This window comes from Poeciliopsis prolifica, unplaced genomic scaffold (assembly GCF_027474105.1).
Source record: "Poeciliopsis prolifica strain line A6 unplaced genomic scaffold, Auburn_PproV2 SCAFFOLD064, whole genome shotgun sequence".
In the NCBI taxonomy this organism is placed as follows: Eukaryota; Metazoa; Chordata; class Actinopteri; order Cyprinodontiformes; family Poeciliidae; genus Poeciliopsis; species Poeciliopsis prolifica.
This window is the reverse complement of record NW_026562439.1, coordinates 359,415-386,042: the sequence shown is the minus strand read 5'-3', so window position 1 is coordinate 386,042 and position 26,628 is coordinate 359,415. Positions and strand designations below refer to the sequence as shown.

Genomic DNA, 26,628 nt, shown 5'->3' with positions numbered 1-26,628 from the left:
TCACGTTTTTTTCCAAGAAGTACTTTCAGGAGTTCGTTACAGCAGTGGTCCCCATCCCCCAGGCCGCGAACCGGTACGGACCAAATGGTACCGGCCTCACAACATAAAATTTAATATTTCTGTTTTATGTGAATCTGGAGAAGCATCGAAAATCCTTTAACCCGATTCTCTCCGTTACGTCTTGTGCGCCACCATTGAGCCCACAAGTAACAAAATGAGTAATGAATAATCAAATGTCTTTGGAAAGTTTCTTTGCAAAGGGGAAAAGGCCCAGAGACAGGACAATGGATTCATCCAGGTGGGTGGTTCCCACAGTCCACGCTGCTCTGCATGATATGGTGACCAGCTGCTAACGAGGCAACGAATCTTCAAACTGCTTCACTGCTTAGAGACCATGAATCCCCTGTGCATCACGCTGGGAGTTACTGCTTCCCTTCACTTGTTGCAGAGAAACAACTGCAGGGCTCCCAAAAATTTGACATTATCATGATTTAAAATTTTCACAAAAGTAAAATGTTCGTTTTTGTGGCGCATCTGTATCTTATTTTGAAGGGATATGTAAACGTTACCATAGCGACAGAGTCAGAGAGCCTTAGGGCATTGGTTGAGAGGAGATGAGAGGAGTGGAGCTTATGAGTTTTAGGTCTGATTTAAGAATTGTCGGCAGATTTTCCAAATCTCTGTCACCACACATGACCAGAACCGATAAAAGTCCAACAGGTTCGATCGGTTCGTGTGTCCAACCACACGGCAGGAGCAACACACCACACAAGAACCGATTCCACTTATGAACATGAATTTAGAGTGACAAACACATGGACTCATTTTGAGCGATAAAAGACGTAACAAAAAGAAAAAAACGATGAATGAAAGACTGCGGGAGCAGCCGCTCTTTGTGCTGCATTATGCACTAATCCAGACTCTCGGTGGCGCCACGTCAGCTCTTTGGGATCCCCCCGTGCTTTAAAGGACCAAGACAATCAAACATGTTGAATATGCCCGATTTTATACAGCGATGACAAAAGGGTTGGGGAGCACAGAGTTACAGCACCACATATTTCATATTTACTTGAGAAATATTCTAAAGTTTCGCTACTCTTGGAGTAAAGTTTCTCTAAACTTGACCCAGTGCAAATAACTTCACTCCATGAAGTACAAACATGTTATAACCAGAAATAAACCAGACACAGCCCTCCAATTTATGTCAAAGTGAGACCTCTTGTTGTCTTCAAACATTATTCTAATGTCTTGTTTCTTCTGCTTAAAATTTATTTTGTAATGTTTTCAATTTTTTCCATTTTACCACAATTTGCACATTAGTATATTTTTTTTGAGTCTGATTACATAATTTCAAAGTAAATCAGATATGATCAGATCATAACATTTTACTCTCACTCTCTATGGTGGAATAGAAACCATGTACATAAAGGCATGTGAGTGAAAATGAAGGGTCATGCACGGCTGCCTCTCTAAGATCATATCTTTGTTCAATTTCCTCCTGCAGAACTATCTGTTATTTTCCAAAAGCATACATGTTTTTTAGTGCCAATAAAAATCAGAATGTTGGCTGTTAATGTGTTTTGTATCAACAAAAATGTAAAAAAAAAATTTAAATGTTAGTATTTGATTGTGCCAACAAGTAATGCTAGGGAGTATTTTGTGGAACACATGAAATCCAAAGTGAATGAAAACCACATTCCAAGAATATCCTGCAAACATTTTAAGTTGGACTGGATTAATTCAGTCAAAGTGACATTTCTCTGAATCAAACCCCTACATGAAAAGAGGAAAGTTCCCATAATTTAACTCTAAAAGCATGCAGATGGATGAAGTGCTGTATGCAGAGGTCAAACAAGTTTCAGACACACAAACAGTTCGATGGGGTGTACGTACCCTTGCGTCGTCCCCTCGGGAATTCACCTACGGTTTGAGAGTCGGTTCGCTCTAAACCGACAACCTTTGCTCTTATTATTTTAGGACTCTGACCTGATTGGTGAAAGAAGACTTTGCTCATTATATAAAAAAGGGGGTGATCACAACAATTAAGCCCTAAAGCAAGAAATACTCTGCCATGCAAAACAAAAGACATAATATTGCTGCACAGTGAAGCTTCACCCTCACTCACAACCATTTACTTATGTATTTTCCAGCAGCACAAATCAAGAGAGCGATTGTCATGACAACAGCGGGACCAAACTACCCAACATGCAATTCACTCCATGCAGCACGGCTTCCCACACAAAGACTGACATCACAGCTGTGCATGCACGATTGGCTGTGTGGACGAGTACACAGAGAAATCAGGTCATGTTGAGACACACAGATCTGCAGCAGGGCGAAGTGCAATGTTAGGAAACTAGGAGGATTTCACTTCAACAGACCGAGTAGAACATTTTTGGAAGGGTGGGGTGATTTAGACAGAGCTACAGTTTCAAATATTTTTGATGGAATGACATAGGAATAACGCTGGCACTGAATTCCTGTTGAATCCTTGGAGAAAGGAGGATAAATGGACAGGTGGGAATTTCTAGAAATTCTCCTGGCTGATAATAAAATTATAATAACCAGTAAGAATTTAAGCTGGTATTTTTATGCTCAACGCCCGAATAAATGCATCAGTAAACTTGTTTAAGCCTTGTGTCTAATATGAATATATTTATAGCTGAAACAACTAATTGTATTAATCAATTGTTGAAATAAACAACTAATTTAGGCATAGATTAATCAATAACTAGATTATAACATCTCAAAAAAAAGAAGCCACTATCTCCAAGAAAAACGTATTCAGAGCAATAACCAAGACAAAACTGCACAAAAATATATATATTTTGGACTTAAGAAAAAAAAAATCTTTGAAAATATGTTCAATCCAAAACTTTTGTGGCAACCCTAACATAAATGTGGATTTTTGTTGATTTCTGACTGTTTGTTCAGCTCTTACTTTAGATACGGACACATTTGGATGAGCAACAGATATCTGCTTCTATAATGCCATGCTCTCTCCAGTTTTTCCAGTTTTGAGGAGTGCTTCAGAAAAACATTACTGAGTCACATCACAATTATAACCCAGAAAAACAGGAAGTCGATTACTAATAAGCATGGGTCAGTATGAGTTTCTCTGTGTGATGTTGAGTAAAAACATCACTCAAAAATGTTCCAATAGGACTAATTGTTGTTTTTATGTAAAACAGAAATGTAACAATCAATCTTACTCTGGCTGAAAGAGTTGAACATATTATGTGTATTGTAATTTTATTTAGAACATTTCATTTTGCTGTGCTTTTTCTAATCAGATGCAACTACTTCAAATACGATCATTTATCAATTAGTTTTTGCAGCTTAAGATATTTGAAAAAGCAAAAAGTACAAGATTAAAATCTACTTTAGTCAAAAAGACATAAAAATGATCATTACCTATTTCTATTATTTTTTGATGACACCTGTAATGGAAAACTTAATATGTTCAATTATAACAGATTATTTGTAAAAAGTTTTCCAGTGAACTTTATTTTTGTATATTTTACACAAAGAAATACTGAAATAATATCTCCTTTTCACCCTCTCATTGAGAAATGTTACTTTTTAAATGCTAATTTTTGCATGTGCATGCATAATAAAAAGGTATATGTACAAACTTTGACAATGTGTTCTGCATATTTCAGGATTTTTCTGAGATGTTAGTAGCAAAATAAAGTAGCAACAAGTGAATTTTATCATAAAATACTGAAAAAAAATACTGTAAAAGTTATCTTTTCAGTAAAATCTGATCATCTCACAGCTGTGGAGCTGAAGCATTAAATTATTTGGAGCATAAAATACTTTTCTTACTTAATGACTTTACCTTGTCACATCCCCCTTGAAGTGTTGGGCTGTCTGGTTCAAAGAGCATAAGAAAGGAAAAACTCCTAATTGGGAAGCGTTAGCTGGCATGAACCAGCCTAATATTCAGCTGTGACAATTACAGCCAAGCTTTTGATTAGGCTTATGTGATGTTCTCTGTCAGTCTTCAATTCACTTTGTCTCTTCTTCCCTTCATTGCTCTCTCCTTCGCTGTTCCCAGAGGCAGAATCCCCTTCGCTATCAGGTCTAATCAAAGGTCTCCATTGAAATGAAGAGAACAAAAGAGGATGGATGTGATCTCTCCAGCCATTGGTTGCTTCTTGGCATTATAACAAGCCTTCTAAAAAGTGCCTTGCAGGGTCTCTCAGAAGCTTGAGTGTATTGAGCTTTTGACAAGGGGTTAAAACTTTATTAAAAAGATGTGGCTAGCAGGAAAGTAATTCACCAGCCTGCTTGGGGACATGCATGCAGAAGAAGAAGTTGGTATTTAATAAACCAGACGCACAAAGTGAGGTATTTCTCTTCCTACCAACAACATCTGCAGAGCAAAGATGACTTTACTGTGAAAGTTAGAAGTAGGGATGCACCGATCCATTTTTTTCATTTCCGATACCGATATCTGAGGTTTAATATACTGCAGTGCTAAATTCACTTAAAATGTTTTTTTAAAGACACAGACAGAAATGTGCTCAATTACAAACTTATTTGATAACTCTGCACACTGAAAATACACCAATAGCTTCGCAAGCTTGGCTAAACATCTAGAAATAAAACTTCAATTTGTTCAGTCAGTGCAAATAGGCGTATAATAGCAAATGAAATATAGATAATAAAGAAACAGAAACTGACGAAAATAGGTTGGCTACCTTGGTCAAACTTGTAAAAATAAACTGCAACAAACCTCTTCAAATTGTTAATAAAATGCCATTATGAATTCTTAATACAACTTAAAATAAATAATAAATCCTTATATCGCTCAGAGTACAAGGCGTAGAATTAGACCGAATAGATCTGCCCTTGCGGATCAGGCACATTGTTCTGATCTAGATGTGTTCTCTAATATCGGTACAGATACATATACAGAATATCAGATTGGTGCATCTCTATTTATTAGACAGTTCTGTGACCATGAATCAGCAGCTGAGTGTGACACAAAGCATTACCAGCTGTAGTGTTAGTTTCATAAACAGCTATGAAGCAACAACATCCAGAAGAAATCACAACTACGAGTGCATGCACACAGGCTGAGGTCTCACCTTTACGATCAGGCTTGAGGTTTCGGTCCACAGGCGGGGGCTGGCACTCGTTGGGCACCGGCCGTCGGGGTGGGGTCTTCGGGCTGGAGCGGAAGCCCATGTGGGCGGGCGGGGGCACCTGCTTTCCCAGGGAGGAGAACTCCATGGTGCTGGGAGTCATGGGGACATAGTTCGTATCGTGCATCGGCTCAGACAAACTGCCCGAGTGGTGATGCGACGGCGAATTGGCGCTCATGGGGACGTAGTTCTGCTCCACCTCCTCCATAGAGTGGCTGCTCAGTGGCATCATCCCTTTGCTCTTCTGAGGAGTGGAAAACAGATGTGACTTTTGAGACAAAGTTCACATCTTGAGTCAGAGCAATCAGAAACCAGCTCAGAGACCCTGCTACCTCTGCGTAGGCCTGTCGCAATTAAAACAAGCATAATTTATCGTCTTTCTAAAGACTTACAGACGTTTATTGTATTTGCTGTTTCTGTTGTTTTCTTTATTTATTTGGGATTTTTAAAAAGTGCTCCAGTTCCACTGTTGAATACTCATTAAAATGTTAAGTTTTTTGAGAGTTCTTGCATTATTCTGCCATTGCCATTAGGTTACTTGAAAATGGTCTGAAAAGAAAAATATTACAGTTTATCACAATAACTTCAGAGAGAATTTATCGTCCAGCAAAATTTATTGTGACGGGCCTACCTCTGTGAATATAAAGTAAGTGCATTATTGGATGATTCTTTCAGAGATTTATAGAGTTGTGTTCAACCAATCAGAGCAATCATTGTCTTTAGTAGGAATTATATTTATACCAGGCCAACATTTACCATCTGTAAAGTAGAAATATTGATTACATGCTTTCTCCTGATTGTGAGTGATTTCATAATTTTTGTTTAAATAGTGATGTCCACATGTGAACTAAAGAACTCAAACAGTTTGAGTTCCTCTGAAAATGGTTTGCTCCAGATATTATTCAGAACAGCACAACTTGATCAAAATGTCGATTTGAAAGGGGAAAACATTAAAAAACAACAACAAACAAACAAACAAAAAAGGTGAAAATGATCAACTTCTTGGAAAAATTATCCCAAATGCTTTAGAATGAAAACCAAAGCCAGAAGGACGTTGATGGGAACAGAAAACCCGTGGATCAAATAAGAGCCAAAATGGCAAATACTTAGCCAATGATCAGCTCCAGGCGATAAAAGAAGATCTACAGTTACCTGTGAGTCCTGAAACAGTTAGAAGAATCCCACAAAGTCACATTTTAAAAAAATGCTGAAGTTAAAGCTTGTCATGGTGGACATTAACTGGCCTAAAGAAAAAAGGTGCATCATCTTATGTCCTGATGAAAGCAAGATTGACCTTTAGGGGCAGAGGATTCAAGTCACATTACTCCAACTGTGTTTCCATTAACCATAAAATTGCACGAATTGAAACTACAAAAATAAAATTGGTTTATGGAAACGATGCAATTTTGAAAAAAAAAAAGTTTTTCGCTAAAAATGTTTTTCGCGAGGATGTGATTTTTCAGCAGTAGCCAAAAGTGGTAGGAAAATTATTGTTGGTTTGTGTTTTTTGGACAATGAGGAAAAAATTAGAAAATGTTACATGAGCTGATGTGCTTTCACATGTATAGGACAATGAAATGTGGAGCCTTGAATGCTTTGCTGTAAGCCACAACCTTCGTTTTCTATAAAAGTCGAATGAACTAATATCTCTATGAGAAACACTTACAAAGTAGCTGTTGAAGCTTTCGTTGAAATCAAACGAACAGCTTTTGTCTGAGGAGAATGATCTGGGAATGTCATAGAAGTCCTGTGATCCAAAATCTGTAAAAAAAAAACAAAAAAGAAAACAAAGGGTAAAATATGTCCGTTATTACTAGTCTGCCCTAAACACAGTATTAGCATTCTCATCCATGTTTTTAAGTAAGGAAATGCTTAAAAGACAATCAAGAGATCCAGCTTTAAATAATAGTTACAGTAAGTGAAGAAGTGAACAAGCATTTCAAGTGGTGTCTGTATTTATGGTTTTCAAAGGTGAAGACATATAAAATCCATAAAAACCATTTTATCTCATTAAAAATTTTTGAATCGAATTTAGTGTGAAGAAAATCTTTATTAATTATTAACAGACTTACCACTGTCACAGTTACTGGGACACATGCTGGGAATACCTTTTTTTAAGGAAGCAGTTTATATATATACTTTGGTTCCTTTGTCAGTAGATAAAGAAACAAAAAGTAGAGAATCATTTTGGAAATAATTTCTTGGCTCAGTCACATGTAAGAAAACATGCTTGTAGCTTCGGTTACATAAATTTAAAAACTTGACAAATCCAGGATATTTTTCTGCTCTCTCCAAAGTTTCTTACAAAATTTTACTGAAATAGCCTTGGATTAAACTTTCACACTGACTTTTTTCACCACTAGGGGGAACAATGAGTGGTAAATGTTTTTGCTCTGTTTTAATGAAAGTTCCTTTCATTTGCTTCTCTGTTTAAAAAAACCCAAACTTTTCTCCATAAGTGGCTTATAACAAAACTCTATCATATCCAATAACAATCTCCTATTTTGATGGACTTTTCTAATTTTGTTTCTTAACTACTAAAACATAAAGTAAAAAAAGAAGGATTGGCACATCCCTATTGCAATTCCTGTAAAATATAAAAAATGTGGTTGTTAAATATCTAAATGTGCAAAAGGGCTGTAAATACGTTTTGTAAGACCTTCAGCACAAACCTTTGCGGAGCCGTGAACAGTCCATCGTGCCGATCGTGTTGCTGCGTAGAGTCTTGCTCCCGGCGCCCGTCGGCACGCAGTAATTTCCGTCCGTCTCCGAGGCCGAGCGAGGCACGCAGTAGGTGTCCGTAGGCGAGCGCTCTGCAGGGGGCGGCGGGAGCCCTGAGGTGGAGCTGAGTGAAGGTTTGGGCGGTCTGGGAGGGGGGACGACATCGCCCCCACCCTCCGAGCCTCCGACACCCGTCGACGTTGACATCGTGCGGGGGACCTGGTAGGTGGAGTTGGCGCCGGGTGTGGGAGGGATGTCGTAGCTGACGGAAAGATTCCGCATGTGCGACTCCACGACTGACGTCTTCCTCAATGGTATGTTGAAGACGTAGAGTCCAGATTCGTCCCCGCCGTCCGGGTTGGCCGGCAGGGAGGTGGCAGACTTCGGGAGCAGCACCGTGTCCTGCGAGTAGCTGCGAGGGAGGTGATAGATGCCAGCGTCGGACGAGGTGGAGGTGCCGCGTGAGGGAGGCGAGTCGTAGAAGGAAGGAGCAGAAGCTGGAGGCTGGTGCTGCAGGAAGAAGCCGTTGTGCGAGGTATGTTTGGGTAAGGAGGTGGCGGATGGGGGTGTGCGGTGGGATGGGAGGTTGTCATTCAGGTCCGTCTCTGAAGAGGTAGACTTGGAGCACTCTGCCTGGGCTCTGAGAACAGAACACACTTCACTTAGAAGAGCAGAAAACCCACACAGTCACAGAAAACCTCCACACCACTCCGGCAGGCACAGTTAATGACAAATCTATATCAACTACTTTGGCAACTTTTATTATATTAGCATTACTTTGTGGATCACAGCAGGGTTTCTGCAACTCAAATTTAAGTCTTTTTAAGACCATTATAAATTACATTTAAGAGGTGTATCACAACAGATATGACATTCCTATTAACAATTTAAACTAAGAACAAATCAGTCTTTTAAACATTATAAACAAACTAAATATTTTGGCTCGTAGATGATCAAATATGAAGGCACCGATGTAGTAATTCTTATTTTTATTCTGCTTTTTTAGTATTATTTGTATTGTAGTAAACTTTTTACTCTGGTAAAAAGCCTAAGTTTTATTTAGGTAAAAAGTGGGGTTTTTTTATTATCACTAAAATTCTCTTTTTGATTGAAGAGGCTTGTTCATTTGTCTGTAATATTCTGGCCCTTAGAAATAAAAAAACAAAGACGGAAACAAAACTTCGGTTCAAGACATTAATTGCCATTCTGGCAGTAAATGTGCACTTAACCATGACATACGGGGAAAAAGCTAACTAGCTAGCTAGCAAAAGGCTATTAGCAGCTAGTTAGCAAAAGGCTATTAGCAGCTAGTTAGCAAAAGGCTATTAGCAGCTAGTTAGCAGTAGCCTGAATTGCCTTCAGTCACAGAATAAAGTCAAAAATATTTTTATTTTGTCCTGCCATTACAATATTTAAGCCCTTAATTTTACATAAATGAATTTAAGACTTTTTAAGAATGCGTGGTTACCGTGCAGTGAACAAAAGTAATGGGGAAAAAACCCTGGGTAGCTTAATATGCAGGCAAAAACAAGTTGAGAACATTTTAATCTCAAAGAGGGTTATAAAAACACAATAAGAAAAACGTCTCAAAATCCAGCATTAATATCACCCATTTACATTTAGAGTGATGAACAAAGTGATTTGCATTCCTGTGATTCACAAACGTTCTGCACTCCACACAGGCAGGCAGGTCCAATCGGGTTCTGGCCACTCACACACTAGTCTGTGGAGGTAGAGTCCTGCTCTCACACTCCTCCAGGAGCAAATATTCCTGATAGCCCTCCAGTGGGGCCTGACAGCCCACTGAGCTACAAACACCATCCGGCAGGAAGGAGGAAGAGAGCAGCAGTGAAGTTAGAAAACTGAAAGGGTTAAAGGTTAACCTTACATTGAATAATTCAGATGGATTTTTTAAATATATTTCTAATATATTCCAAATTTCTAGGTTTTTTTGTTCCAGTTAAAAAATATTCTAGACAAGAAAAGGGATAGTTTCAAAATTAAAAAATATTTTTGTCTTACTGTCTGTCACCTTGCTTGAATGAGATGCCAGAGAAAGTGTAGTTATTTGTCTGACTTAAAAAAGGCAAAAACATTTTCAATTGTTTACAAGAGCAACAAAAGTAGCTGAAGTTAAAAAGCAAACACAGCCACCACTCTTATTTGTGCAAGATTGTTTTAAAACAACCATTGTCAAGCTACAAGTGGGTTGATTTCAGGGTTTTCAGCAGCATTAGCATATAATATTCAATACTAAATTTAGTGGGAGTTGATTTCATACTTTCTTGTAGTTTAAAAATCAAAATACATAATAGGTATGAAGGGTCTTGTTACAATTGTAACAATCACTGTTATTTTAGAAGCAATGTGATGATGGGTTAGTTTTTTATTTTAAGTAAATCACATTCATATTACATTTTTTATGTTTTTAAAATGTTTTGAATTGCATTAAAGTGCAGGAATAGTACACATTTTGTTTTTAAAGAAATTCTGAGTTTAACTTGATGGAAAATGGAATAAATAAGGTAGAAAAAAATTAATATTATATTTCCAAATTCTGACTTTTCCATAATTCCAAGACCTGTAGAGGCGTCTCACACACCCACCCACACACACACACACACACACACACACACACACACACACACACACCCACACACACACACTTACTACCTTTTATTTATTGTTTCAGAATGGATAAAGAATTTATCAATGAACATTGGCCAGAGTGGTAATTGTTTTGACACTGCATGCCTTGTTATTTACAATTGTTATTGTTGATATTATTATTATTATCCATAGATTGTCTTGTCTTATGAGAGTTAGTTTATAATCATTTTGTCTATGTAATATAATTTATCTGTTGTCTCTTTAGCTTGCATTGAAAAAGCACATAAATATTATGACATAGTTTTTATTTTTAAATAAATTGACATTATTGAGACAGTAAGTAATATCTTTCATTAAACTGAGATAAAGGGTCAGATTAAATAAGTGTTCACTTCTTCCTACTCCTTTTCAAACAGAAAATCATTGGTAAACAAATTATTTTGTTCTTGGTTATGAATGCAGATATTTTCTCTGTCCTACTGATCGCTTGCTTTCTTGTTTTTATAAACCTGTTTGAAATAAATCAAAATCAAACGTTTAGACAATCAGCGTCACCTGTGGGTTTCAGGTTTTTTGCTCTCACAGTTGGCGAGCCACAGGTAATCCTGCGGGTCCTCTGAACTGGACTGAGAGTCTAGGTGTCGCACGCTGACCGGCTGGTATGGAGGAGGGACGACGCCCAGCAACGACGGTACCGGGCCAACCACATGAACTAAAGATGGGTGTGGAGGGGTGTCCACGACAGCGCCTGACGGCTGAAGATTTTTTGAATTATCTGCAGGAAAAAAGAAAGCTGTGCTTAACTATGATTGGAAATTCATCTTATTCAGAACAACAATCAGAGAATGTAAAATTTGTTGTGGTACAAACAGTAAGCAAGACAACAACAAAAAAAGCCAGCATGAATAAATTGTGTATTTAAAGCCAAGGATGTAAAAGTCAATAGAGAAAGATGCAAAATGTCCGTATTTTCATGGTTGTAACCCGTAATATATAATTAATGCGTCACAAATTATTCTGTCCACAACATGCTACAAAGCACGAAAGTAATTTTCCCTTTATTTGCTTTATTTGTAAAAGAGCGTGTTGTTTTAACAGGAAATTATGAGCCTTAACATCAACATCAGGCATGTTTGAATGCAAAACTAACAAACTGGAGAGTTGTGTCACTCACTAATGGGTTTCTCCTGCTCATGAAACTGAGCTACCAAAGGATTTATCACAGCAGACAGGCCTGAGAGCACTAAAGTTACTCATATGAATACAATTTCTTTATCTCATCTTGATTACATTATTATTAATGACATATCCAGAAATAAAAATGTCAAATTTAACAACTTTTAAAACTCCCTAGAGGAGTCAGTGGGCTGAGACAGTAGTGCTGGAAATGGTATTCGTTAACAAGCTTATTGTAAAGCAATGATGTCATGAGTAAATATTTTTTATTTAAACAAATAATTCAGCAAGACCATGTACAAATAACCTCCAATTTGTCAAACATTTTTTGTAAACTATCCCTGTTAAATGGAAATTCTTGTTTCTACACATTTGCATTTCAGTGCGAGGATGTGTTACAGAAGAGGAGCATTATCCAGTAACAGAATGCAATTCCATTTCAAATGAATTATGTTGTGCTGATTATCATCATTCCAATGGTAACAGAGTTATGCCGTTTTCTTTTGATAAAGAGTTCAAATGAGTTTCTGTAAAGAAACAAGCAATTGAAATACTGCAGGAGGAATTCTGATGAAAACAATCCAAGATTATATTTCTCCTATTTTAACTTCTCTTTGCTGGCTCCCTGTTTTATTTAAAAGTTTAAAATCCTTCCTCTTAAAATCATGTAAACCTCTGAATGTTTAAGTTTCATTATGTCTTTAGATGCACATTTTTTACAAATTAATTGAATTGTTTATTTATTTGATTCCTTTGGTGGATCTGACATAATTATTATGAAGCAGATTGGGGAATTTAACATTTCAATATCTTCATTTATAACCTATAAAAAAAATAATCACATTTCAAAGGCTTCAGGGAGGTAGTAAAGTTAAAAGTTTTCAGGAGAAAACTAATAGGTAGAAGAGGCAGAACAAAGGGTGAGAACGATTCTCACTGAGACTCAGCAGGTCTTGCAGGTGACTAATGAAGTTAGACATGAAGCAAAACAATTAGCTGGGATGAAATACACACGCAAGCTGTTTCCTAGCAACACATCCTCGCACTTTCAATACGACCCCTCAGTCAGAAACATTTTGAGCTGAACTGTATCAAATTTTAATCTGAATGCTGTCTGAACATGAAGGCCACATGTACTGCACGTAAGCTGACACTGGAGAAAAACTACCCATGTATTTCTTTACATTCTCATCAAATATAAGCTTAGAACTGAAGCTCTGGTCAAAGGTGGTAAACAGTAACAAACACCTTCTCGATTAATGTGAGAAAGCACCGAAGCACATGATTTCATGCCTCGCACCTAAATAAAAACTCTTGCAAACTCATAATTAAAACTGATCATGAGGAGAGGAACATGGATGCAAACAGCTGCTATCAGACGTAAGTCAAGTGTGGCGGTTCTGTGAATTTATATTCAAAGGGCCTCATCAAGAAGCATTCACAGCTTTTGTTTCATTTACAGCATGAACATAAAGGGACAAATCAAAAGCTTTATTCATACAAGTTCAGCTTGAATATATTCTAAGATGCCATTTCATCAAGGTCTTTGCTTTGTCGCTCAGCAAGTTTTCAAATTCTTCTTTCAAAGCCTCCTGCTTCAGCTCACTGCTGAGTTGCACTGAAAGAAAACATATGCTGATAAATATTTTGCCATTCTTCATTTTTCAATTGGTTTGTGTTTTTGTTCACACAAACAAGGTCCCAGAGTTTATTTCTACAGCATCTTGCAAAGAATTCACACCCTCAAAATGTTTCTACATTTTGTCAGCAAGACACTCTAATGCATTTTATTTGACAAACCGACACAAAGCAGAACATTATTGTAAAGTGAATGGTTTAAATTTTTTACAGATAAAAAGAAAAAGTGTGGAATCATTTGGATTCAAAGTGTTTGACAAAGCTGAGTAAAGTAACAGGGTAACTCATAGAAAAATTTATGAGATGCATACATTTGTGCATGGAAAACGTTTAGATATTTTCCATACAGAGATGTTCAGGTCATGTTTTATGATATAAACTTACTGATTAATTATTGGTATCTCATCTAACCAGTATAGTATAATTACTACTAACTTACTATATTTTAAACCGTATTCAGTTACTGTGCAACTAAAAACTCATCTCAGGAGCGTTGCTGCAGACACAAGCAGTGGGAGTAAAACAGGATAATTATTTTAGTAAATCTAGCAATCTTTCAATTATTTTGACAATTAATTGGGTAAAATCTTTACATTCTGTGGATTTTTTGTTGAACACCAAAGCCCCTTTTTAAATTCAATATTATAAATACACTGAAATGTGCAAATAAATAATTTAATTTATTTTTTAAGTAAGGAAATAAACATTTTCTCGCCTAAAATCCAATAACAGCATTCCTTTAGTGAACCCTTTATCATTTCTATCAAAGAATGTATCTGCACCTAAATATCAACATCTAAAACGCTCAAAACTTTCAACTTGACCTCATATCGATTAATCATTTACTAAATTAGTTTTGTCAATTTATCAAGAGTAAGCTGATTAATCATTTCAGCCCCAATTATAAGAATTTAGCTGTTTGATTAAATGTGATGATATAGGAAAAAGTTAAAAGGGGGTGTGAATACTTTTACAAGGTGCTATAACTGCATATAAGATCATTTAAAGTCTAAACATCGGCCTTGCTGGAATCTTCTTCTGTTTTTTGTCACATACAATTTTAAGTTTTGAATCTTTAGAGGAAAATCAGAAACATCTTTGTTGTATATTTGCAACTTCTACAGTAAGCCTGCATTTCCCGCGCCCAGCAAATGTTATTTTCCTCCAATATTTGTTCAGCTACACAACCCTTTACAAGTTGGTTGGCCACATTCGAGTGGGAGTTGGGTCACCCATGGAGAGAAAAGCAAGCAGAAAGACAGCCAAGGACGCTTTTTCATGAGCGCAGCAAAGGCCTAGCTGCAACAATATCTATCTGTGCAGTGGGTTTTGCTAAAGTCTATTAGTTTTCTCAGAACTGGCAGCATGGTTTCAAGGATGACCTTGCAGCAGCCTAATCAGTAACTCATTTGTAAAAATTCAAAATGAAAATGCAGCTTAATGGTCTGAATTACTGGACTCGTTTTCAGTGGCAATCACAGTAAAATTTGCACCAGTTTAATAGCGGGGGAGGAGAAATGAGAGACGGCTAAGTGCACGGTGCAAATAGCACAAATTGCAATTTGGCTCTGAGACAAGAGAGAGAAAAAGGAGTCGGCAAACAGGAGGGAAAGAAAGCCAGATAAAAGGCCGGGAGCGAAAGAAAGTCGGCAAGACCTACAGGCACACAATGCTTTGATTATCCAGTACTGGGAACAAGTGTAACATGAGCCTGGATGCACACATGGATCAGCACATGGATCATTAGACCTTGGCTAAGAACTGTGCTGAATAGAGACTTTCCTGCACATTCAGCTCACTCACCTAACTCTGTCACAGAGAACAAGACATCTGGAGAGCAAAATGTGTCCATAAGCAAATAGATACAGAAAAATCAACATAAAGGCTGAATCAAAACTAATCAATAACGGCAATGTGCTGACTCAACCTAATCCAGGACAAATTAAGTGAAGTTTTAAAAGCTTGTCAAAACAATGATGTTGCGAAATGAATGTCTGGATGAAAGGCTGCAAACTCTTAAAGCTGGCATGACTAAAATAAAAAAATAAAATAAAACAACACACTGCTCTGTCGGTCATTCTTACCCTCGTCAGTAGGGTTAAAACCACAGATGTCGCAGATGTTGCGGACCCACTTATTCATGTCTTCTTCGGTGTCGGCCACCAGGTAGAAAACGCGGTCGATCGTCTTGATGTCGAATATGAAGCTGTTCTCCAAGTCTTTCTTCCTGAACGACAGCCCAGCATCCACCTGAAACGATAAGTTTAGTAGCTTTTTATCTGGGCAGTTATCATTAGCTACAGCCCAACTGGATGCCCGACTTGAACTCTGGTGGGATTTTTAAACAACGGTGGTTGAACATAAACCCAAGATTCCTCAGGGACATTTTTAGAAGCTGGTTTCTGACTATAAAACATGTTTGCAGCAGGTTATAAGATATTTTTGGCAATCTATTAATTATTACGGTTATTGTGTGAGGCTTAATATGGATAGATACAGATCAGATACAGTGCTGAAATGACTTATTTATTTGATAACGCTGCACCAACAGCACATTAAGATACAACCAAAAGCTCACAAGATTGGTCAAACGTGTAAACAATAAACTGCAACAAACCTTCTGTCAAATGGTTCAGAAAATGAAATTATAAATTCTAGATATAATGTTTTAAAAATAATAAAATTAGACTGAATAGATTTGCCCTTACAGATATTAAAATCATATTGGTGTATCTCTATTGCCGGTGCACTTTTTCTGATCACACTTCTGCCTTCCACTCAATTTTCTGTTAATGTGCTTGGATGCATATTAACAGAAAATGCGTCCAAAAGGATAAAAATTTTCACAAGATTTGTATCCTACTGACTCGGAGTCAAAGACCTTATAAAGACTCAGAAAACCTTTCCAGGCATTTTGAGTTAAGTACCTGACTAGGCTGTGACACCATGAAATTTCATTAATGACCTTTTTCACAATATTCTAATTTTCTGAGACACAGACTTTTGTGTTTCCATAATCTGTAAGCCATAACCATCAAATTTACAAGAAACAACAGCTTAGAATATATTGTGTGACAATTCCATATAAAATTTGTTTAATTTCGAGATGACTGGGAAGAGGTATAGCAAATTTAGGAAACATTCAACATTTTTGAGAGGTACTAGTACATTAAATAATTGACTGAATAATTTCAGGTGCAACTATTTCTACTCTCTGGCATTCTCCAATCAAACATCCCAGAGATAAAATACTGCTTGTTGCTTCGAACATGTCAAACATGAATAAACCTAAAGATTTGAAAAATTTGAAAAAAACCTCCTGAAGCCTACTTGTTGACATAAGTTCAGGTCGATCACTCGAATGGGCTTCTTGGCAGTGTCATTCTTGTAGTACTCCAGCACATCTGGGTCGCCTGTCATTCGGCCACTGCGAAGAATAAACCACCGCTTCTTCCATGCCTGTAGGGTGAGAACAGAAACGAGGTCAAAGGTTATATGCATGTTCTCACCATGACCGTGCCATTCCAAGAGTACCGCAGCATGACCAAATGCCTTATTTTGGGCTGCATAGCTTGTGTGCCCTTTCCACCAGCTAAAATGCCCTCACTGGAGAACAGCAAGCGCCAGAGGGAAGAGGCCCGCAACCAGAACTATGCGTCTGGGTTATCCAGAACAAAAGCTACATAGTTGGCTGTCGCACTTTGACTTAAGTGAATAACCAAATCTATAAAGAGAAACGGGCAATTGGCTCATTTTATTCAAACGTATTTTGCAGCCTCTGCAGAATTAAAGAGTAGAACACAGCTCACTAAAGTTTAAATTTAGAATCAGCAGACAGAGGAAAAGCAGACGAAAGGAGAACAGATATGTGACTTCACAGGCTGTGCGCCATAAAAAAGGTTTTATGGACAACAGTGGACACCCAATTCATACTAGCAAAGAAATTAAGCACTACAACAAAATTATAAATACTGAAATGCATTCAAAACTACTATTTATCCTAAAGGAAGATTAAAAGTTGTCGTAACTTGAATCAGTGTATCGTCAGAGTTTTGTATGCTGCTGTGAGCAGGAAGGATGTCCAGTAGCAGTCAGTTTTGCAACAAATCTATAGAGACATCTGACTTAAGAACATTGGTACATGCCCAATTTCTGGCAGCAGAGACTGTACAGTAACATATTCTGGGTGAAACAATCAGTTGTTGGCAAGCTCTGCTAATCCACCTCATTTGCTTTTGCAGCTCCTCTTTAAAAGTCTGTCGGGCTGTATGGTTAGAATGCCAGGCAGAGAGACGTTGGATTTGGGGATAAGATCGTTGCCCGTTATGATTGATTGAAGAGATGATTTGAACTTTCTCCTTCTCTCTATGCTCTTCAAAATGATTGAAAATTACATTTTCAAGTATATGGTATCAGAGCTCAATAGTAAATTTTATATTTGGTTTTTGCTTTTTCCTTTTCATCCATGACAATATTTTTAAGAATGAAAAGGTTTGCATTCATCAAACCTTTTCAACTCCTCAGCAATTTGGGGTCATAGTTCAGGTATAATTTAAGATTTCAGATTAGCTTCTCCAAGTTGTTGAACAACAACAACAACAAAAAACACCTTGCTCCCAAAGTTGTCACACTAACCATCTCAAAATAAAAAAGAACAAAAATACTTCCAGCTGCACTGCATCCAAAACCAGAGAAAATAACTGTCCAAAAAAGAAACGCCTCGAAGTCTCAAGAAAAACAAATCAGAAGGATCCATAACAGAGCTGCTCTGAGACGCTGCCACTATGAGCGGTAATATTCTTGAAACAAACTGCACAATTTGATGTCTGTGACAGATTAAAAAGCACTGGGATGATTTTGGTGTCAGCTACTCTTATTACAAAACAAATCACTGGCATCAGATTAAAAATATCACAGTAGTTTTACTGCACAAAGAGCTACAGCTGCACAATATCAGGAACAAACACAATCTCAGTCTAATTGTTATTGTATTAGTGAGTTGCAACCTAGCCACATTTTTCTCACCCTCTTCTTTTTTTTCTGCACTCTATATTTCTGGTAGTGGAAATATTTTTTTTGAGCAAGTTAAACTGTGATGAAACTTTTTTTTTTAATGTGTCATCAGAAGGCTTGTCACAATAGCAAATTTTGCTGGACAAGAGACTGTCCCAGAAATTATTGTACTATATAACAATATTGTTGCTTTCAGACCATTTTCAAGTAATCTATTGATAATGGCATAATAATGCAAGTTCGCCCTCTCAAAGACTAATAAAACTTTAATCTTGTAAAATAAAATACTTCCCACGGGAGCTGGAAGATATTTTAAATGTCCAAAGTAAAAACATAACCAAAAACAATAAATAAAAAGGAAATAAAAAACACATTCAACTTAAACCATATATAAAATGGATAATGTCTCTAAACAAAATTGCAAAATTAAGCTCAGTTTTAATTTATCTTGCAATTAATTGATTTATTGGAACATGCCTCGTCGTCGGCTGATGTAGTATGAACCACATAAAATTCAGATACAGTCGAGACCCAGCTGATAAGCAACTTCTTGAAAGATTAGACAGAAGAGCAGAATAACCCAGATTAAACAAATCAAACTGAAAGCTTTGTTTCCATGTGAAGACAGCGATGTTGGTTTGTTTTTGTCATTTTTCAGCTGTTTGCTGTCCACAGGGTGTCTCTTTGTGACTGGGCCAAGTCCCACACCGACACACATAACCCGCCTTTTCCACATCACAAACAAAACGAAGACAGTTGTAGAGATGTGAAGGATTTGGATATTAAACTGTAAGCTGTAATTCACGTCACTCTCACGCAGTTCATGTTTCAAACATTTCACGTCAAAAAGCCTGTGTTGTATAATCACAAATACACCCACAGAGTCCAAATGAGGTCTAAACTTATTAAACCCAGAGCCTCTGAGGCACGGCCACCTCAATGTTGAATTTAATTGCAAAAGCTAAACTGACGGCCAGTGTTGTGTTGGACAAAGGCAGTGTGGGTGTGGGGAGGGAACCTCTCTCTCCAGCATGTGACAAAGCAATCCTGGGTCATGTTACCCTGAGGGGAACAAGAGGACCAGGAGCTTAGGTTACAGCCTGGCCAAGCCTCCCCAGGCTATGATTGTTGACAACGGGGAAAGTCATACATCCCCAAAATGAGGAGCATGGGGTTTGCTAAAAAAACAAAACAAACGCTCTGCAATGAAACAATTTTTCTTTTCAAATTACAAGAAAAAATCTAAATGTTTACACTTGGCTGTGGAAAATAGAATAAACTGATATCTGAACAATTTCTTTATTGCCATATAGTGAAGCTAGATTCTTAATTGGGTTAAGTTCTGGTCTTTGACTAGGACTTTCCAACAAACAAATGTATTTTTATATATTTTAGTTTACCTTGAGCATACATGAATTAGTCAAAACAACATATATAAAATTAGAAAAAAATATTCCCTTTTTAATCCAGCTTCCCTGTTCCACAGCATTATACCATCACTACCAAGTTTAATACCCTGAACAGTTTGGGATGCGATTGCTAATCTTTTTGTTCACTAAAGAGGTCTTCACAGATAGCTGCATTTATACTCAGATTAAATTACACACAGACTTCAGAAAGCAACAAGTTGTGCAGGATTTCATTTGGGGACATTATAATACAGGAAGCTGAATACAAATGCACACCACATAATGCTGGACAGTATATCATTAATAATGAATATCATTGTAGTGTGTGCAATGTTCAGATCACAAAAGACTGCGTGCAAACATTGTTGTCTAATGTAATCTAAATCTTTCACTTTTAAGATAATGTAATAGTTAGCCACACAAATGACAGATCAAAGTGTTAAAAGTGTGATGAAAGCACAGATAGCAAATAGACAAAAGAAGATAATAGGTTTATATAGCACAACTGATATCACTAAAGTATTGTTTAAAAGAGAGTAAATGTTGAGCTCCTACATAAAGAAAACTGTCTGAAATATTCTAAATCATAATCATCATGAAAAAAGGGATTCTAAGAAAATTAGTTATTATATTTTTGTGTAAAACTAATTTAACACAGAATGATTGACCGATTAAAAAAAAATTGTATAAAAAATTGCATCAGAGAGAAATGAGCTCGATGCAGGACAGATCGATTTAGTCTAATTCTATGTCTTGACTTTGTCAGTTTCAGTTCCTTTATTATTTATTCTACATTGGCCACATCTACTCTTAATTGAACTGACTGAAGAAATCAGTTGACCAACCTTGTGAAACTATTAGTGTATTTAAATGTGCTCTACTGGTTCAGTTATTAAATAAATTTGTAATTCAGTACATTTATGTCTGTGTTTAAAAATAGAAACATTTTAAGTCAGCACTGTTTTCCTGCATCAGGAAGGTAATGGCTGATACTATACCACCAATATTGGTATTGGGTGACAAAAACTGGATTGATGAAACTCTATAAAAGACCTATGAAAGCAGTTGGAGCAGATTTTAGCAACAATTCAGCTTTATAGTAAACACATTTTCAGGTAAGTTGAAATAATGTACATTTTTTAAAAAACTTAAAAGGGGTAAAATATCAAAAACATTGGTCACAACATCATGGTTTAAGCTTCTCAAGTATTTACACACCAAGTATTTCTGTCTTGTCACATACCTCACAAAAAATCTCAGGGATGTAATGAAGAGTGCAGTCCTGATTCAAGATATGCTCATTCCATTGCAGCCAATCCAAATTGTTCTGAGTCAGAAAGGAGTCCTAAATACCATAGAACAAATTCACATCCTATCCAAATGGGCTGTCAAATTCAAATGTTTTAAATGTACAGAAGACCCATTAGCTTTGAGGACTTCAGCATTCATGGTTCCCAGTCTGGGACAGAATGGGACAATACTGGACTGGCATAACCACAGTGTCTAACGACCCTTCCTAAACATCCGCCCGCCACCCCTGTTCTTCACACCTGATTGGATGAAACACAGGAAGATGTCCCACTATTTAATCCCTCCCATATTCCACAGCCAAAAAGGGGGACAGACAGAGAGAGCATTGAGGGGCTTACCAACATGATGACAGAGGAGAAAGCAGAAGGGCTTAAGAGGAGATGCCAACCCAGTGGAGTCATGCTGCCGTCAGAGGAGGCCTGACCCAAGATCACTAGAGCATGAAAAAGGCAAAGGTGGAGCGGAGGCGTGTACGTCAACAAGAAATGGCGGAATATGCATGAAAGAAAGTCCTGAGCAGCTCCAAATAGCGGGAAATGTGTAGATAAATATAGAAAGCAGGAATTAATGGACTCATTCACCAGTAATCCACAGTATTCCAACATATTCGCATTTTAAAACATTGATATTTATTGATGCTTTAATGTACGCAACTAGGGCTGAAACAATTCCTCGAATGATTTGAGTACCTCGATTATTAAAATTCCTCAAGGAAAATTTATCTGCCTCAAAGCTTCGATAATTTATGTTTCATTATTTAACGCACCATGTTCCGACCCTCACACACCAGACAGGTATGGGGTAAGGTGAGAATTCATCTATTAAACTGACTGAAGATGAATACATAAACTAAAGACTGGATCACAGACATTTTTATAAGCATATTTGTGAGTATGCCTCTTTATTATTAAATTGAATATTATGTCAGATCTTTGAATAATTTTTCTTCAGGTTAACTTAGAAAGTGAGCTATTATTCTCACAGGTTAGTTTTCTAAACTACAGAAGCTCTAACATGAAAAATTGGACTGATATTGATATTTGACAGTAACACAGGTGTTATGCCAGATTTACCAATATTTAAAAAAAACCGTTTTTTTTGTTTTAAACATCATTAATTGGAATTTATTGTCGCAACAATAAATCAACAGTCTTATGAGAAATTTATCATGATAAATCACAAACAACAAGATAAGTGCCCACCACTAACTGCATTTTAATGTTGGTATAATACATCTATATTCTGATTAACGATACAATAAATGTCCATTGTCCAACTTCAATCTGATCCAGAGATGCCAAACCAGGACTTTGGGAAGGAAATGGAGAGAACTCATGCAGAATCCAAACCTTGCAAGTCGGGAAATACCCCACATGAAAAAATATACAGATTCAACTCATCGTTCTGACCAACAATTAACTTGTACAGAATTTCTTCTCTGTTTCATTCATATCAGACATGCCTTGCATAAAATCATTTTACATGTGCCAAGTGAACCAGGAGTGTTTGGCTTTCACAATTTTATCGACAGGAGTTCCTAAAATCCCAGACGATGAGACTATGTTGTTAGCACACCACCAAAGTCTTTACTGCAATGAAACATCAATTAAGGCTTTAAGATAAGGAACCATTAGGGAGTCTATAGTGGATGAGCTCATAAAGATTACCTGGAAAGCATTAAAGGTCAGAGAAAATGATGGAGAACAAACAATGAGTAAGAAGTAAGGATGGCAAACTGGAGCTTTTCTGTAGTTTACCATTTGAAAATACCAATAGCGGAGCAAAGGTTTTCAGAAACCATAGAGAAATGCAAAAACCCTTGAATTTTTTAGTCATCGAGTCACTAAATGTAATTTTTTTCAGAAGCTCAATGGACAGTAAACTCTTAGCTCTGATTTTATCTTTTTCTAGATTGGTGTCCTAATGAAGCATATTATAAATGGGAATGTTTTTCAGAGCATTATTTGTACATGTGGGGCTGTAATTGCTGTGACACACAGTAATAGTCATACAGTTGCCCAAAAAAGTTGCAATAAATAGTTCTTACCACTTTTATCATTATCAAAATGGTACCGCAAAGTGTTGCAATAAAACGTTATGTCTGAATTGCCTGCCCCTACTCACTTGTGCAAGCAAAAAAAAAGCATGAAGGAGTTGAGTATAATATGTGTTCCCATATGGAGGAGGAAGAAATGCAAGTCAACCTTATTTGCCAAAGTCAAAGCAAGAGCCACAAAGTATGAAGAAATTCAAAACGTGCGAATTTCTTTAAATATGCAACTGCTTAAAGACAAAGAAATTACAAACCAGTCTAATCAATCAGTCACAAGTGGGAATGAAAAATGCAAAATAAAAATAAATACATAAAACCAGTAGCTAATTAACTGCTCTACACTAATTGGGCTCTCAGTCTCCGGTTTTACAGCTCTTAAAAGCTGAATTGTAATTCATAGGTTGGACAGTTTAATGGAGCATAAAAGGTCTTAAAGTGCATTAATGCCAACATGCAGTCATCACAGACTACTGAGCTACACAACTTCATCTTTTGTGGCCATGTGACTAAATGACAAAACATGTCAGAAGTAGTCACTTAAATAAGGCGGTGTTTTGGCCATGTAACAAGTAATAAAACATGGTTTGAGTGGTTTTCGATGCCCAGTAAATGTTTTAAGTACCACTGCTGAATGTAGACCCTCAATCTGGTGCTGTTTTCCCAATGCTGTGTACAATTGCAAATCATTTAAAGTGCTTTGAAGACAACAAAAATCTGTATGATTCAGCTGCTCTGCAATTAATGTTTAACAAAAAAAATAATAAAAACTGAGTATTTTTAGCAACCAGCTTGATTTCTTTATTTATAAATATTTTATACAAAATAACAGCAAAAAATTAAGGACACTTAAAGATCCCCAAATTCCTGCTTTGCATCACCATCGCAGTCACATGACCAAACAAATACCACATGCCCAACCTCCCCCCATCCCAAAACACAAACAGGCAATAAAATTAAAAAAAGGGGCAAAAAAATTTGTTATTAATGTTTGCCTGGTTTATATTGGACTGATATCAATATGTTAAAAATAACTAAAATCAGCCAATACCGATGCTAATGCAGCCATATTGGGCATCCATAGTTTTGGCTGATGCATTTGGAGACCAGAATGCATGCATTTAGAGATGGAAGGTTATAGTTTTGGTGCAGTTTATGAATGTGGAAAAATATTTACATATTTGAATAGAAGCCCCATAAACTGCTCTACTTCCTAGCAAAAGTATCCTGAAAAGGAAAAATATTTTGGGTCACACATGGTGAAAAGCAGAGAATGAGTGAGCCCTCAGCAGAAAGTTGGAAGTGAAAATTTACATTTAAATTAGAAATTAATTTGATATTAACGTTAAATTTTGAAACAATGGCAGCCATATTGCATTTTGAACCCAGGGCAACCAGGAGAGACTTCCAACTTCCGATAAATGAACATCATCATCATCTGGGAACTTGTGTTGTATTGTTGGCAGACAACTGGAAAAATGCAATTAGTTACAAACTGAATGCACAAATATGCTGTTGTGGCTGTTTTACTGCACCCTGGGATTTGTAGTTATAGCAACAACTAATATCCATGTGGCAGTTATATCTCGGACTGTGATTTCCTGGACTAGAGAAAAAATGCAGCAAGTTGTGTTCAATATCTAGCTTTCTAATGTGCAGAAATTAATCAAAAAGGTATTACTTCACACCAATCAATCCCAGAAGACATTAAAAGGTCAGAATAAAGGTCAGATAGCTTTCAACTCTTGAGTGTGAACAGATTAGTTTCTCCACTAGAACTAACAGCACTAAGGAACTTCTTATGAGTCACAAAGCACCATTTCCTACTAACTGCAATTTCATGAAAATGTAATTGATTTAAACAAAAATAATGTTTTTTGAAGGGGGCTTGGTTTCATTTTTAACCTTTTCAACGTGTTTTTTTGATGAATTGATAGCTCTCTTCTCTTCAAAAACAAAGACCTGAATGTACAGTTAAGATGTATCAGCATGCGACTGGCTGAGCCATCTGTCCCATCTGAGTGGGCTGTGGTTAAGTGACCTGCACCCCAGCTGTACTGACTCATCTTTGACTAGGACAGCTTCTCTGTTGGTTCCTCAGGAAAACATGCACACACACTGAGAACGAAGAGACTGGGTGCAATATGCGTGGGGTGAAGTTGATGCAGAGAAGGTCAAGATTTAGATGATAAAGAATATGTGTTACTCCTTATCAGGCAAAAATCGTCATACAGAATACATTAGGTTCAGAAATAAACAAGACTATGTGCTGTTTGGATGACAGGTTCTTTTATTTCTACAGCATTATGACATAAAAAAGTATTTGCTTCCTCAAAGATTACTCCTGTTTTTTTGTTACACCTGAATGTTTTACATCACAACAAAAATGACGATGAAGATAAGCTGAACAAAGACAAAAAGCACATTTTTAGCGATGCACCAATTGCAGTTTTCTGGCCAATCAGCAATCTTAAAAAAAAAAAAAAATGATTGCAGATTCAGTTATATATATATATTTTATATACATTTTCTCTGATCTTCAAGAGCGCCAATAAGTAACTCTGGTTACTGTCCTGGCACATTACAATGTTGTCCTGAGAAGTTTTAGCATTTAACATAAAAACTGACTGCTGGTTTACTTGCTAACCACCGGGCTTAGCAAGTTATTCTGAGGGGAAATCATGTATACAAAGCAGTAATAATCCACCATTTTACATGGTATACAGTAAAAGAATGAGTTTGACATTTTAAGATATTCGGCTAAATACCGGAATATTACATAATTTAATTTGCTGATGCAGAAGGCTGTAAAAAAATATTTTACACAAATATGGTGAAAACAAATTTTTAAGTCTATTTTCATTCAGTTCAGTTCAACTTGAGGTTCCTGAGCCAGAACTGTAGAAAAGCTGTTTTAAGAGAGGCTTTGGAACGTCAGAGATTTTAGCACCCATGGCCTATGTGACGAGATCTGCAGTGAGGAAAGAAGGGGAAGGACAAAAGCTCCTCTATGTTTTGTGTCACAACTTGAATAAATCAGTCTTTGTTAGCAGGGCAGGATTGGGATTCTTGCTAAGTTGCTATTTTTACATCCATAAGCACAAGAGAGGGCGGTTAACAAGCAAGAACGCATGGCCTTTGGCTAAGCAATGCGTCATCGAACGCCTCCTGCTGGAAGCCAAAGGGATTTCCATAACATATCTCCGTATCTCACACTAACATTTAGCAAGCAGAAAGCTAATGCTACCTTAAGTCTGTGGCCTCAAGGTCATTTGGTTTGTAATTATTCACATGTATTATACAGTTATGCCCGCCAATCCAGATGATGGATGGAGTCTCACTGCAATAGATACACTGCAAATAAACTCTTTCAATCTAAAAACCCTCTGCATGAGTTTTTCTTCAGTTTTTCTGGTAAGATTCATAGCAAACCGTCAACTTCAACTGCAAGAGTCATCATGTTACCTTTAAATTTACAATAAATCTTCAACTGTCAAGACAAAAGCAGCATTTAGAACATTATACATGAAATAAATCTTTTAGAGAG

The 26,628-nt window shown here is 36.9% G+C and overlaps 1 protein-coding gene across 6 annotated transcripts in view; it reads right to left on the bottom strand.

Moving 5' to 3' along the window:
* Window positions 1-26,628, bottom strand: part of gab1 (GRB2-associated binding protein 1) — a 46,668-nt gene that overhangs the window by 6,480 nt on the left and 13,560 nt on the right. For 3 of the 6 annotated variants that reach the window (XM_055019864.1, XM_055019866.1, XM_055019865.1), the window contains exons 2-9: window positions 16,629-16,757; window positions 15,383-15,548; window positions 11,040-11,259; window positions 9,590-9,682; window positions 7,826-8,514; window positions 6,820-6,914; window positions 5,097-5,397; window positions 1,894-1,986 (exon numbers count right to left, since the gene is read on the bottom strand). In XM_055019864.1, coding sequence (XP_054875839.1) covers window positions 1,894-1,986; window positions 5,097-5,397; window positions 6,820-6,914; window positions 7,826-8,514; window positions 9,590-9,682; window positions 11,040-11,259; window positions 15,383-15,548; window positions 16,629-16,718 — 1,747 coding nt within the window. In that variant the 5' untranslated portion in view covers window positions 16,719-16,757. Of the gene's footprint in view, window positions 1-1,893; window positions 1,987-5,096; window positions 5,398-6,819; window positions 6,915-7,825; window positions 8,515-9,589; window positions 9,683-11,039; window positions 11,260-15,382; window positions 15,549-16,628; window positions 16,758-21,369; window positions 21,406-26,628 lie in introns of those variants that run through there. The other 3 variants (XM_055019867.1, XM_055019868.1, XM_055019869.1) reach the window with 3 other exon arrangements.